The sequence below is a fragment of the Drosophila rhopaloa genome, unplaced genomic scaffold, assembly GCF_018152115.1.
Source record: "Drosophila rhopaloa isolate 14029-0021.01 unplaced genomic scaffold, ASM1815211v1 contig_195, whole genome shotgun sequence".
Classification (NCBI taxonomy): Eukaryota; Metazoa; Arthropoda; class Insecta; order Diptera; family Drosophilidae; genus Drosophila; species Drosophila rhopaloa.
This window is the reverse complement of record NW_025335078.1, coordinates 274,971-288,952: the sequence shown is the minus strand read 5'-3', so window position 1 is coordinate 288,952 and position 13,982 is coordinate 274,971. Positions and strand designations below refer to the sequence as shown.

Sequence of the window (13,982 nt, the reverse complement as noted above, 5' to 3'; positions counted from 1 at the left end):
TTTGTTTTTGTAATCTTGGGGTTGCTGGGATTAAGTGTGGTGTTTTTCCTCAAGCTGTGCTGTGCTTAATAACTAATTTATTGTTTCATTTATTTTCTGAACCATCTACTGCTTATTTTGGGCTTTTGTTAGCTTTTGAGATTAAATGCGTTTTTCTTTTATTTTACTAAGAACTGCACCTTTTCATCAAATAGCTTGCATTTTAAATAGCAGCAAAAGTTTATTAAGCCCTAGAACACAGAAAAACTGTATTATTCATGATTTCTCTTTTTTAATTTCACTACAAAATTTACGATGAATTTATTTATGCTTTTCTTGCTGTTGGTGTTTATGTTGTGCACTTATTTAAAGTACAGAAAGCTCCCTAAAAAACCTACACTCAAAACTCACTTCAGAAAAAAACAATTCACAAATCTATCTGTACATTCACTGTGCTTTTACCATATGCTTTACAATAACTCATGCTTTTGATGACAATGAAACCTGAAATCAACCAAAATAAAATGCTTACCAAAATTATGAAAACTGTATGTGAAAAAACCAAACAATTAAAACTCTCGAAAGCAATAATCGAAACATTGTGCACAATAACGCTGCGAAATTCAACGGAAAATCAACCCGCTAAAAAAACAAATATTGAAACTGCAATCGAAATTATTTCTGCAACCGACTCGTCATAACATCCGCCACCCACCCACAACCAACCAACCAACCAACCACCCACCCGCAGAATGTCAATGTTCTTCTTTCGATTGCATAACCTGCAGCGCGCCGAGGAGACGAAGCGCAAGAAGCGCGTGGAGCAGCAGCGGCAGCAGCAGCGCCAGCGGCGGGGGGCCAAGGTCTTCAAGTGTGTCAGCGACTCCACCGGCCACCTGACCCTGGCCCCCTCGCGCCTCTTCGAGCGCACGCCCATGAGTCCGTCGGACAGTCTGGACGAGATCGCGCTGCAGATCCCCAGGTGAGTGGGCCCCAAGCGGTCCCGTTGCCCGAATATTTGAGTGTTAAAATAAATGTGAGGTATTTACAAATTAAAAAAAGGAACCCGACCCGATTGCAAAATATTAAAAAAGCATTGTTATTCGAACCGTCGCTTATAACAAAAACAATCAATCGCTGCACAGTGGGCCAGCGGTCCCGAATTAAAAATGTTTTTTGAGAAAGTAATGACATGTTTATAAGTTTATACCCGATATTTAAAAAAACGAAATTGCTAAAAAATAATGACATGTTTATAAGTTTATACCCGATATTTATAAACGAAAAATATTTTTTTTTTTATTATATTATTATAAATATATGTAAGGAAACAAGGACGTTATAATTTTATTTCATATGATATAGTAGGCCCGTTACGACTTATATACTTGCTGCATCAAGTAGCTTTAAAACTGAGGAACTAGTTTGCGCTGAAACGGACATACAGACGAACAGACATGGATAGATCGATGTAGAACTAAAGATGAAACCAAAATCAATAAATATGTTTTTGTTGGCTTGATTATTTTATTAACATTAGCGTCGGGGGCACCAAAACCTGGCACTTTTAAAGGTTGATAAATCTTAAAGCACTTAATATCTTATAAAGTCCAAAAAGTGGTTTGTTAAAATGTTTAACATGAGCCCAGATAAGTGATCAGCTGTATCGACCTACCATTGTTATCAAATATCTACTCTTAAAAGACAAAAATTCATTTTAAACGAATTCCTTTTAAGAGCTAAAATTATGAATATTTTTGTTTTTTTTGTTTTAGTGTAAACGTTAAATAAAACTTACATAAAATTACATAACATTAATTTATCCTAATTAAAACCTAATTAAAAAGTTCAATATTTCATTTAATGTTAATTGTACCCTTAAATATTATTGAAATAATATTTAAGATTCCAGTATTTTTTCAGTTAGCGGTTTAGCCAAAATGAATTCAAGTGTCGGCTTAGACTCTAAGAAAATCAGCAAAGTCTAACGCTTTCAGTAGGGTTTTTTCATGCTTTTGGATAAAATAATTACCTACCAATCGAATGCACCCAGAATAAAGATAAAGCAGTATTTGGTTGTCTTAGTTCTCAGGTGTGCACAGTCCAAAAATGCGTAAAAAGATTGTCAAGTATTTCAGAAAGGAAAACAATGGGGGACTTGGAATCAAAACCAACATTTTTGGGTTTCCCTGCTGGTTGTGACATCGAAGCACCTTAGCAAACTTGGAGACTGATTCCCTGGTAGGTGTGGTTTGGGTGTAAAAGCGCTTTCTCAAGTCACTTGCAAAAATGTGGTCATGTCAAGGAGGTGTTAGATAAGAATACCCATTTTCTGAGTCCAAAAGGCTGCACGTTTCAGTGGGCCAGCTGATAATATTAACGATGTGATTTCTTAAAACACTTTAAGCAACCAAACTCTTTAATATAATATAAATTTTAAGTTACTTTTACTAACGGATTTTCATTTAAATGTCACCAAAGTACGCTGAGTTCTTTTAGTCATTAGATTCAGAAAGTCGATTAAGCAGTACAACTCTGATATTTTAAATTTTTAGTCCTCAAAATTGTTCCGTATTTTTAGCCAGAAAAGCCATATTTTTGTTCTCTAAAATGCGTATGCTTTGCGACCGACTTTCCGCCCTGACCGCCGGAGCAATGGTTGGGGTTTGGTATGCAAAGAATTTCCCCTGCGAAGAGTCCACGGGAGACAACAAGGATAAGGGAAAGGATAAGGGAAAGGACAAGAGCAAGGACAAGGGGAGTGACAGCGGAAAGGAAAAAGAGAAGGAGAAAGGCAAGGACAAGGGATAAAAATGGCTAATCTGGGTGGAACTAAAGCTTCTTTTAGCCAAGATGATACGTATGTGAAAGTCCTTATACCTTAATTTTTTTGTTTCTAGTTACTCGTAAACGTTCTAGTAGGCATGGGCAAAACTCGAATGTTGATGACGCGATTGGAAACATGAAAAGCCAAACTGTAAAATAAGTGACCACTGAACGGATACGATAATTCTTCTGCTAATGTTACCTAAAAAACTCTGTTGTTATTCTTCATATGATATGGACAAGTTTTTATTAAGAGCCCACCCAGCTGATTTATTCTGATGAAAAATTTGGCACATTAATAAAGATGCTATTTGCAAATTGTATTTAAGAACTCTCCGAAGTTTTCTCTTACGATTGGGTTATTAAAAGTGGCCCAAAAAGACCCATTTAAAGTGCAGAAGTCAAATGCTTTTGCGTATTTTCAGGGTAAATTTGGTTTATCTCCTGTGGTTTACCCCCAACTGCTTCATTTTTAGGCGAATCATGTCCTTTGTAGCATGTGGAGCCTTTGTTGTGCTACACGTGACTCAAATACTGGCGAATTTTCAATAAGAGTTGCCAACGGAGGTGGTAAAATGTGGCTTTTATTCGCGTTTTCACAGCACAGGGATACACGTAATCCCAGCTAATTAAATTGGCCTTTGTAATCTTTCAGTTAATTAAGTGTGCGACAAACTCAATAATTTAAATTGTATGGAAAGTGCTTCAAAGCAGGCTGTGAGATTTGGGTAAAGTGCTTTGGAATTTAGGCTGGGGTATTTTTCAGTTATCCGTTTTGGCCGCACCAGTACACTTCAATGAATCTGAAAATTTTCTAAATTGTGTAAATATTAAATTCGTAAGTTGCTTTGAGGTCACGCTTGGGTTCAATTGGAAGACTTTTTTTTTAACACCATGCATTTAATGTGCGAGCGATTGTCTTCGGTTTTTGCGGGCGTCTTAGTAGGTTTGTGGTACGCCAAGACCTTTCCCGAGGACGACAAGGGCAAGGACAAGGGCAAGGAGAAGGACAAGAAGAAGTAGGAGCAGACGGACGATCCACATTACTACTCCCTTCCCACACAAACGCAGCAGAAATCGGGAACTCAATCGATTTAGGTGGGTATTAATTTGCATCGCAAGACATAAAAGGTAACCCTAATTCCATCTAGTAGTCGAGCCGGGAACTTCAAGCCAGTTCGACGACCTGTCAACCAGGCGACCCGACAAAGCTCAGTATTAATTCGACTTCACAACTTCAATATCAAACTCTTTCGACTTGCACAAAATTTTACCGTGTTTGGTTTTCGATCAACATCCGCCAGCAAAGAAAATTTCGGTCTAAATTGAGGCAGATCCTGTCGAGCTTTTGGAGCCATGCCCTGTTGTAAGCGTACCGAGGTCCGGAGGGTGTGCCGGCCGATGCCGTCGCTCCTTTCTCGGCTCAACTGTACGCCGTGCAACCGCGTCCTGTTCTTCGTGATCGGGGTGGGACTGGGCGTGCTCTTCGTGCGCAACAAGGACAACGCTGGCAAGGACAAGAAGAAGGACGATGGCAAGGGCAAGGGCAAGAAGTAACAGCAGTCCATCTCGGCCCGCGGGATTTTATTTAGCCGCCCAATCCTGGCAGTCTTGATCGAGATCGCACTTCCTGGGTCACCTTCTTTCAAGTACCCAATGCAGCCGGGCGTTGAGCGACCAAGACAAATGCCATTCGATAAGTTTGTCCGCCGAAGAATTAAGGAATAAGAAATTTCTCAGTCGATAAATTTATCTATAGAGCAATTTGTCAATCGAACAACTACCTACCACATTCTAGACGGATTTCTTCGATTGATCTATTCTCTATTCCTTTGTTGAAACAATTGTAAAATTGGTGCTGTACACTACATTCCCTCCGGACTTTCCTCCGTTTAAATGAGAATGGAAATGATGCTAAGTAGATATTAATTGGGGCTGTATCAATCCTAATTACCCGTAAAAGCTTGGCCTGTAAATGCTTGGGAGCTCAAAAGTAGCCAATTCATATAGTTGACCTTCAAAACTACTTCAAAAATGTATTAAATAAAAACTTTACATCTGTATTCAATTGGTGTTTTATCATAACTTGCCACCTTGCTTGCCAGCCGAATAGCAGGAATCGAAAGACCCAACGCTGTTTCAATTTATATGAAAGCTTTTGGCAATATATTGTTATATAATATATATAAATATATATATATATATATATATTATTTTTATCGCAACTTGTTGCCTTGCATTTAAGTGTGCTCCTGCGTCGAAAAGCAAGCAATAGTTTTTGAATACATCACGGGCCCCAAATAAATATAATTTTATTTGTCTTGAGGTTTTGGTAATATATTTCAATATATTTTCTTAAATTGCTTAAAGCCTCAAACTGTACGAAAGTTACAATATTTCGCTGGTAACAATATCGTTGGCAATTAATATTTGGCAATAATATTTTAATATAAAGTTCCTTCTGCTCACTGTAAATTTTAACAAGGACTAGCAAAGAACCTGCCTGAAAGTAAAAAAAAAGTTTTAATTGCTGATATCGTTTTGTAACAAATATACAAATATACCCTTAAAACTGCAAGCATTTTGGTTTGGTGTAGCCGAATCTTCTTTCCAGTTCCAAATCCTTTCCGATCTTTTGCCTTGATCGATAAGTATTAGGATAACACCAGAAAGTTAAGTATCGCGGGGCCATAAATCTCCATTTCAAATTCCTTGCCGATCATATTTTTAATCTGAAAGTATTAGGGTAAACACTAGATGGTAAATGAAGAATCCTTTTATCACCTTAACAAGGGACTAACCAATAATTTTTAATTCGTCCATTTAATGTACTTAAAATTTTGTAATTGGTGGTGATACGAATTTCGGGGCAAGGAATCCTTCTTCTGGACATCTCCGTTTTAAAGCTCATTAACGTTACTTGCCCTCCTTTCCCTTGTCCTTTTCCTTGCCCTTGTTATCCTTGCCCTTGCTCTCCTTCTCCCTCTTCTCCTTTTCTTTCTTCTCCTTTTCAGCCTTCTCCTTGTCGGCCTTCTCCTTCTCCTTCTGCTTCTTCTCGCGCTCCTTGGCCTCCTTCTCCTTCTCCTTTGGCGACTTGTTGGCCTCCTCCGCCGCCTTCTGGGCCTCCTTCTTCAAGTGATCCCAGTAGAGCCCAATGCCAGCCCCGAGCAGGAAGAAAAAGAATCGGTTGCAGGGCACGCAGTTCAACTTCTGCCACAAAGTGGGCGGAGGACGACAGGGGGGAGGGGGTGGAGGACAACACCGCGGGGGCGGGGGACAGGCTGGCTTGTCGCACATCTTCAACGGAATTTGAAATGGATGTCCGGGTAATCAGAGGGTTCCTATAAAAACGTTTTAATTTTACACCAAAAAAAATTTAAGAAAAGTGATGTTAGCCGAATGGAGAATTTTGAGCAGTGAGGTCTTTCGGTGCTTTGACATCCGAGCTAAGATTTTGACGTTGATTTCATCCACTACTTTCTAAAAATACTTTTCATACTTTCTAAATAAATGTCAAATGCGCAACATATCGTCTTTAAAGTAATTCATTTACAATTATCATTGTTCTCCTTTTCATGTTACTTATTGGTATAATTTTTTGTATTCCCAGAATTCAGGCAAATTAAAGAAAAAATCAATATGTTATTTTTTTAGTGCTAAGTTCCAGTTCCTCTAAATATTCCTCATATATATTAGCATTAATCAATTATTCTTATTAATCAATATCTTTGGTTCAATGGTTGAAATGCATTTCACAAAATACAACCATACAGTCCATACTTCCTTGCTTGTAATGTCATTTTGAAACCCTTTCCACAAACAAGTACGTTTATTTTCCAAATATGCATCAATGCAATTTCTGGGCTATTATGGATAACTCTTGGTTTCTTACCTTTATTGTAGGCTGTATTGTTGGTTATTTGATAGGCAAAAACCATTAGAACAGGTAAGAGCCTCAATGCATATTTCAGTAGGCTTTGGCAAAACGCTCACTGTATTTCCAGACTCAAAACTCGCTTACTTTTTACAAGTTTCACATCAACTGATATCTTTTGGCAAAAATGGATGTAGATTGGGTAATCACATTTCTAGTTGGATGTTTGGTGGGATACATGGTGGCCAGGAATACCTAGAGGAAAATCAATGAATAAAGGTCGACCAAGTACACCTGGAAATTTAAGTTCTAGCATATTATTGCCAGCCTGAACTACAAAATTTCGACTGGATTCCAGTATTCGAGAAATCAAGAGGACCAAGAAGAATAAATTATTTCCGTATTTCCCGAAACCAAATTGAAGAAGCAACATGACCCACATCATCTCCTTTGCCTTGGGCGTGATCATTGGAATGATGACCTGCCGGAGGTGCTAACTCATCCCATCTCTTACACTAATAATATTCAAAGCTTATCAAGAAAAATGCATGAATAAACTTTAGCAATGACCAAAAACTTGTCTTTTAATTTTTTAAGAATTATAGAAATTATTTATTCACTTTTGAATGGGTATTTACTATTTACACTATACTATTTAGTTGGCTCTTCTAAGTAAGCCAATTTCGAAATTGATTTGCTTACAATTCAGTTTAAATTTGCTCTGATCATATACACGTTCTTTCTTGAAAATTATACTTTTTTACGGATATGGAGTGGATTTTGGTTTTTATTATCGGCTGTATTGTGGGATTTCTAATATCGCAGCATACATAGTTGCGGTTTGTATAAATTGGTCTAGAAATGGGTGAGTCTAAAACCATGGTCGACTCACCATACAACGACTTTTTTCTTTTTGTGCGCGAAAACCGCAGTTTAATATTTATACAAACAAGAAAGGAAGCAAACTTCGGAAAGCAGAAGTTTATATACCCTTGCAGTTATTACAAAACGACTACATTTCGATTTTTATCACTAAAAACAATGAAGCTATGTTGATTTTGAGCTGCATTCCGCCATCGTTTCTGCGGAGGCTATATGACATTGCTGTCCGATATTGACAAAACTAAAAGCGTAATTGTAATATATTAAAGGAATAAGAATATATATACTTTATAGGGTCGAAAATATCTCCCTCACTGCGTTGCAAACTTTTGACTGAAACTATAATACTCTCTGCTAGGATATACAAATCAGTAGGCTTTGCTTTTTAATTTCTAAAGTTTAACTCGAAACTTAACGATTTATTCCTCAGTCGACAGTCTACTTGAAGCGTACATTAGGTGTTCTTTAAAAAAAAACAAAATTTTCCGTTTTTAGCTGCGGAGATTTTAGTTCTATTAGAAAATATGCAGCGGTTTATTACTTTCGTTGTTGGAGGAATCGTTGGTTTTCTCGTTGCCAAGAATACCCGTGTAAGTTTATGTGATTGGAATGCTGTTGTTAGTTCTACTATATATCCCTTCTGCAGTAAACATCATGGCCTATGTCATCTGCTTTGGAATGGGCATGGTGTTCGGCATGTTCGTATGCCGACGTTGCGAGCCCTGATTGAGAAGACTTAAGAACCCTATCATAGCCCTTCAGGAATTCAAGATCTAGAGTGCCCACTTCTATCACATGGACTTTGAATAAACAATTCCCCACAAAGCGCGGCTTGTTTTATTATTTATCAATTCTAACGAAAGCAATTTCACACTTGCAGGTAATTTATTCATATTAAATTGAATTACGAATTGTAAGTAAAAACCTACTAACTATAAAAGCAATGGGCAGTCTAAAAAAAGTAACCCCTTAGTTTATTATTTTTAAGTCGCTTTCTATATTTTTATAGAATATTCCATTGCCTTTTAAAAAGTATACAACTCTAAAATACTTTTTTAGTTTTCACACTGAAGTCGCCAGGGATTAAAGCCAAGTTCAATGCATTTATGACTTTTGGGAAAGTTTCGCCGCCTTTCCTTTTAATGGCTGAAAAAACAAAGGCAGCCGCAATAAATACATACGTCAGAATCTGAGCAGGGTAAAAGTTGGCAAACTTAAAGGAAAGGAGTAAACTTTTCACTTCCTCTATCATTCGGGCCACGAAGGTGGGAGTTAAAGCAAACTTTAAGGGCTACCAATTTGCCGTTTCATGTGTGGGAGTGTGGAACCCTTTTGACCGGCTCCACCTGGCCATTCATTATGATTGATTATTGCGCAAATCCGGGGATATATGTATATGTGTTCAACGTCGTCAGGCGCACAAAACGTTTAACAAATGAGAAGACTGACGACCTCCTGACACACAAATGAACTCGTTTCAATCAGTCTTTGGGCCCCCAGATCGAGCCGCAGCATCCGCATAAATAAATATTTTATGAACTCGGCACCAGCTCTCCGGATCCATTTCCAGTTGGGTTAGGCTCGAGTGCGTCGCTCTGCATAACTTAGGGCCGGAATGTTTGTGGCAAGTCTTATCTGCGGAGCAAACAAAGGTTGAAAAGGCCTGGGCTCCCCTTTCCCACGATTTCCCCTGTTTTTCATCTGCGGTTAGGTAATTGGTTAAGGTGGCGCTCACAAGATTGACTCGCCTACCAAATGAAACGGTTGCCTTCCAGAATGATTGATGCCCCTGCCAGGAAGTCTAAGCCGGTGTGGGTTCCCCTTTTGGCCCAAAGGCTAAATTGCTTAGCCGTGCGGGTCGGGGACTTGGATTTATAAGCCAGCCCAACAGGTGGGGCAGCTCAAGTGCCTCTCACCTGTCCCTGGAATGGCGGGCACCCTTCTACAATTTTTCTGATTGGTTGACTCCTCTATTTGTTTCGCTTTGCCAAGGAGTTTTCCGGCGTTCCTGATGCTAATTTGTCAATACAAAGTTTTAATTGAATTTTTGGTTCACATGTTTGCAGTTAATTTATGCAGTTTCCTTTCTAACAGCGGGGATTTGAATTTCGGTTGTGCTGTGGAAAGCTTCTGTTAGTGGAAAGCTTTCGCTTAACATTCTGACCCTTAACGCTTTTCCTGCTCTCCCCAAGCTTTTCCTTGCTTTCTCCTCGGGCGAAATTCCCGCTCTCTTTTGTGAATAACGTAAACAATAACGGTTGCCGGCATCTCAGCTGTTTGGCGCCCACAAAACCCACCACTGTGGTGAGTTCCCGCATTTCCGTTTCGCTTTCCGAGCCTGCGCCACTTCCCTTTGCCGAATCGGGTCCTCGGCAGGACTTCAGTCCTTATCCCAGTGCCGAGGCGAGCGTATCTAAAACAGCCGCTCAAACGCTTCAACCGCGAGATATTTTCAAAACGTAACGCTCGAAAACGCATTTCAAATCGAATTTCCAACAAGCAAATGCTTAGTTAAATAGGATGTTTACAACTTTTTGTTTCGAAAACAAACATAAACCTAAAAGTGAAACTGAAAATAAAATGCAAAAATTATAAAAAATAAAAACCAAATTGCATTTATCAAAATTTTTAAATTGCAATTCCAAATGATTAAAATAATGGTCCAAAATAAAACAAAATAAAAATACTTTTTAATAATAAGCAAGTCATTTCAAGCAATTTACGATATTTTCTAACCTCATAAATAAGTATAAGGCAAATTACCACTCAAATATGATATATTAAATTACAAAATTCAAGTTAAATAAAAATTTAAGTTAAATAAATAAAATTTCAAAACTATAATAAACTAACGTATTAATTAAATTTCAAACGAACTATAAGAATTTGGTTAATAAAAGAATATTTCTAATTAAGAGCCATTCTCAGAAATTATTTCTAACAACCGAGTAAACGATTAAAAACATTTAAATCAAATTTCGTAGATTAATTCAACAAATCTAAATTAAATTATATAAAACAAACCATAAATATATAATAATCTGTACAGCATTAAGTAAACAACATAATAAATCATTTAAAGCTATCAAGCCATTAGCATCTCTAGTACAAATTGCAAGATAAATTCTCTATTCAGAATAAAATATGGCTTTAAAAGGGGTGTAGAAAAGAATTTAAAACATTTAAAGCTGGAAATAAAAAAATATCAAGAGAAGAAACATTTTAATTTAAAAACCCAACCTAAAAACTTCCTAAAGTCTAAGTAAATTACGCAGCTTTATGCCAGACACTTCTGTAATTAGCCAAGTTAATTCTCCACCTAATCGAGACCTGGCTGACGGGGATTATGGATTGGGTCCTGCTCCTCTGACAGACTGCCTGCGAATAGTTAGTTGTCACTGAAAATTTGCGGCAATTCAGGCGAAAGTCGTTCCAACAAATCGACTTAGCAAGAGAAAGTTTTTGACAAACTTTCCACAAGTCGAAATCATTTATGATAACTTGACATACGCCACATGTTGTGAGCTTGACTTAGTCAAATGTGGAAGATTAATTGGATTCGATATTATTAATCGAAGGGACGGAGAGCACTGGCTGCCCCATCATTCAATAAGCCAAGAAGCTGGAAAGGCGTCTTTAATTAGTAAGAAGGAGGCAGAATGCGGAGTGTTGACAAGTCTCCGTCTGGCTGGCCGTGTAATTGAGTTATTCCCTTGGATTTCTGCCATTTTTACCATTTTATTATTATTAAATGGCTGCTGCGACAACAAGCTGTTAATGGCAGCCCATAAAATGGCGTTCCTGCTGGTGTGTGTGTGTGTGTGTGTCTGCGAGTGGGGGTGTAAGCCTAAGCGGCGGCATGATTGTTTTAATGGCTACTTGAACGGAAATTAACTGACAGCTGCAGATAAACGAAATACCCACTCAATGCGAACCGCACGATCTTAAAGCTCCATCGATTTCCAACGACTGCAGTCGGGCATGAAAAATGCGAAGCGACTTTACATTCACACTTCTCCAAATATTTGCACATTCAAATGTCAAATAAGCTAATTTGGCCCATAATTCCCATTTCGTACGCTTGTTCTGTGAATTTCCATGTATGATAAACAGAAATGGCAACCAATTTGTTCCCAACAGCAAGAACAACAAAAAAGCAAATGCAAATTGCTTTTCGGCACGAAGAATATGAAAATTATGAAATATGTGCGACATTTCTATTTGCATACATTTGGCCAAGAAACTGGGAGAAGGTTGGGGAGGGATGGTAAAAGAAAACACAAGTAGAGTGGGAGGAGGGGGGAAACTGGAAAACAAAAGTAAATTTAGGCCAAAGGTGAAAGTCGCTTTGCACAATAAAAGGGGACTAATTGAAAATTTTAATAAATGATTTAATTAACTTCTAAGAGTCATTTTGTCTCAGACAGAATCTTTTGTATTTAATAAAAATACCACAAGCTGTAAGATTATGGAAAACCACATTTTTAGCATTTAATATAAAATTATACATTTAAAACTGAAATTATTATATTTATTTACTTATGAAACATAATAATCAATTTTTTGTAAGTTGTTTTAATAAAACGTATCTAAACAATTATAAATCTAGTCTCATAAACTGATTCAATTCCTTATTGCCTTACTTATGACTTCATTTTCACATTAGTTCATCAGGACTCACTTAAGCCGTAAGACTTCACCTTTGGCCAAGGTTTCTTTTAATGCGCTTTTCTTTTATTCCTTTGGCCTGGCCATCAACACAAACACAAGCACACGCACATACCACAAAAGAGGGATCAAGTGAAATGTTAAAAAGAGGAGTGGAAAAACAACATGCTAAACGCTTTGTAATACGCTTTTGTTTGGCCCAAGAGCCATTAAGCTGGCCAAGTGATAAATTCGTTCTGCCTACTCAAGTTTTTTTTGTTTTGCTGCTGCACAGAGATAAAAAGTTCTACCGTCGTATCCTTTTATGTTAAACGTGACACACAAGTGTTGGTCGCCTCTCAAAAACATAGATATAGATTTCGATAGAGGGGCCAGTTAACACATTTTATTGTTGTTGTTCACTATAATAATGCTTTACTATAAATGTTTTGTTAGAAGAAGACATTGCTAAAAAGTACTTCTTTTCGGTCACTTTCCAGGTCACGTTTTAACCAGTTTAAATTTGTTCATTAGTTAAATTGTTAACTTATTTGTCTAATCAAAAGAAGTACACCCATAAACATCCATATTAAATTAAAATATATGCTTTGTTTGTGAAAATTTCCCCCACTTTGGTATACTATTCAAATTAGGGATTGTAGAAAATATTAATAATATTTCACTTTATCATAATATTTGATATGTCAAATTTTGTGGTATATGCGTCCTGTTGCTACACTACTTAAAATAATACAAGTTTTGATATTGGTAAGGTCAAAAAGCTTATAACGTTCTAAGAAATATAAAAACTTTGCTTTACTTTAATATGCCAGATATGAAATAATAAAATATTTTTAAACGATGATCCTATTATCAAAAAAATGGTTTCATTTTAGTCCGTCTAGACACTTTTTATCAAAAAAAAATTTCGCCCCTAGGGTCACATTTTGTCGATTTTTTCTAACAGTGCAGAGCTGCTGGTTTGGTCTGGCCAAGAAAAGGTCGCGTGCGGTTTTTGCCAAGTTTAGAGCATTGATTTATGAACGGGCTGCTGGTGCGGACATTAGCCTTTCTTCTTGGCCAGAAATGTCCTGCGGCCGTTGGCAGTTTGCTTGTTGCATGTAATGACGTCATTAGGTACAAATTGCCACCCATTTAGCGGCAATCGATTGCTTCCGCACGATTAAATATGCTAAGCCAAAGGGGAAGCAGCAACAGTTTGTCTGCTCGTCTTCATTGCTTCACTTCCTTCCCCTTTCCTTTGGAATTTTTTCCATTTTGTTGTCCTTTCTATTCCGACATATCGTGTCGTGTCGGTTGACGCCTACTTTTTAAACTGTTGCGCACTTCTTGTTGGCCGACAGCCAAGGCGTGCCGCTGTCTGCTGTTCGAAACCCTTCCCCCTCCCTTTATTTATGCCACGCTGTCTCTTCCACTTTCCCCGCTTTCACTTTCCCTGTCTTTCGATGGCGCGTGCCAACTTTCACTCGAATTGGGGAAGCACACGCAATCGGCAAAACAGCAACAATACTAAAGTAGTAATCAACAAGTTGAGGAAAATATAGCATGAAATATTTGCGGTCTATCAAAAATATTCCACCCTGTATTTCTTTAAAATTTTATTATTTTATCGTATTTAAAAATTTACAGATATTTTGCTTAAGTTTGTTAAATAATTATTTAATTTATGATATTTTAAACGTTTATTCAAAAAGTTTTAAATAAATCCCTTGTATTATTTCCCTCATAGATGTTAAAATGTAAACTATGCACA

At 37.4% G+C, this 13,982-nt stretch overlaps 5 protein-coding genes and 2 long non-coding RNA genes across 11 annotated transcripts in view; 6 read left to right on the top strand and 1 right to left on the bottom strand.

Moving 5' to 3' along the window:
- The first annotated feature begins 2,478 nt into the window (after positions 1-2,478).
- On the top strand, positions 2,479-3,136 carry LOC108047500 (splicing regulatory glutamine/lysine-rich protein 1). Of its 3 annotated transcripts, none has more exons than XM_017127698.2 (2): positions 2,479-2,773; positions 2,880-3,136. In XM_017127698.2, exons 1-2 carry the CDS (start codon positions 2,590-2,592, stop codon positions 2,963-2,965), a joined length of 270 nt encoding a protein of 89 aa, XP_016983187.1. In that variant the 5' UTR covers positions 2,479-2,589; the 3' UTR covers positions 2,966-3,136. The 3 variants fall into 3 exon arrangements, with proteins under 3 accessions (XP_016983187.1, XP_016983190.1, XP_016983188.1); XM_017127701.2 differs by having other exon boundaries at positions 2,483-2,839; positions 2,899-3,136; XM_017127699.2 differs by having other exon boundaries at positions 2,484-2,839; positions 2,902-3,136.
- A 428-nt stretch (positions 3,137-3,564) lies between these two features.
- On the top strand, positions 3,565-4,074 carry LOC108047499. 2 transcript variants are annotated; one of them, XM_017127697.2, is made up of 2 exons: positions 3,565-3,903; positions 3,957-4,070. In XM_017127697.2, exon 1 carries the CDS (start codon positions 3,700-3,702, stop codon positions 3,826-3,828), a length of 129 nt encoding a protein of 42 aa, XP_016983186.1. In that variant the 5' UTR covers positions 3,565-3,699; the 3' UTR covers positions 3,829-3,903; positions 3,957-4,070. The 2 variants fall into 2 exon arrangements, with proteins under 2 accessions (XP_016983186.1, XP_016983185.1); XM_017127696.2 differs by having other exon boundaries at positions 3,567-3,903; positions 3,960-4,074.
- An 87-nt stretch (positions 4,075-4,161) lies between these two features.
- Positions 4,162-4,868, top strand: LOC108047497. Its single transcript, XM_017127695.2, has one exon. It carries the CDS (start codon positions 4,162-4,164, stop codon positions 4,360-4,362), a length of 201 nt encoding a protein of 66 aa, XP_016983184.1. The 3' UTR covers positions 4,363-4,868.
- Positions 4,869-5,132: 264 nt separating this feature from the next.
- On the bottom strand, positions 5,133-6,235 carry LOC108047501 (101 kDa malaria antigen). Its single transcript, XM_017127702.2, has 3 exons — positions 5,607-6,235; positions 5,370-5,537; positions 5,133-5,308 (listed from the first exon to the last, which is right to left on the bottom strand). Exon 1 carries the CDS (start codon positions 6,100-6,102, stop codon positions 5,722-5,724), a length of 381 nt encoding a protein of 126 aa, XP_016983191.1. The 5' UTR covers positions 6,103-6,235; the 3' UTR covers positions 5,133-5,308; positions 5,370-5,537; positions 5,607-5,721.
- A 403-nt stretch (positions 6,236-6,638) lies between these two features.
- LOC108047502 lies at positions 6,639-7,244 on the top strand. Its single transcript, XR_001769439.2, has 2 exons — positions 6,639-6,751; positions 6,810-7,244. It is a non-coding gene; the product is annotated as an uncharacterized LOC108047502 (long non-coding RNA).
- A 167-nt stretch (positions 7,245-7,411) lies between these two features.
- On the top strand, positions 7,412-8,387 carry LOC108047503. Of its 2 annotated transcripts, none has more exons than XR_001769440.2 (3): positions 7,412-7,544; positions 7,992-8,151; positions 8,208-8,387. It is a non-coding gene; the product is annotated as an uncharacterized LOC108047503 (long non-coding RNA). The 2 variants fall into 2 exon arrangements; XR_001769441.2 differs by having other exon boundaries at positions 7,504-7,518.
- A 1,595-nt stretch (positions 8,388-9,982) lies between these two features.
- Positions 9,983-13,982, top strand: part of LOC108037720 (potassium channel subfamily T member 2) — a 29,688-nt gene continuing 25,688 nt past the window's right edge. The window contains 1 exon segment of the mRNA XM_044459347.1: positions 9,983-10,020. The gene's annotated coding sequence lies outside the window, so the exon portion shown is untranslated.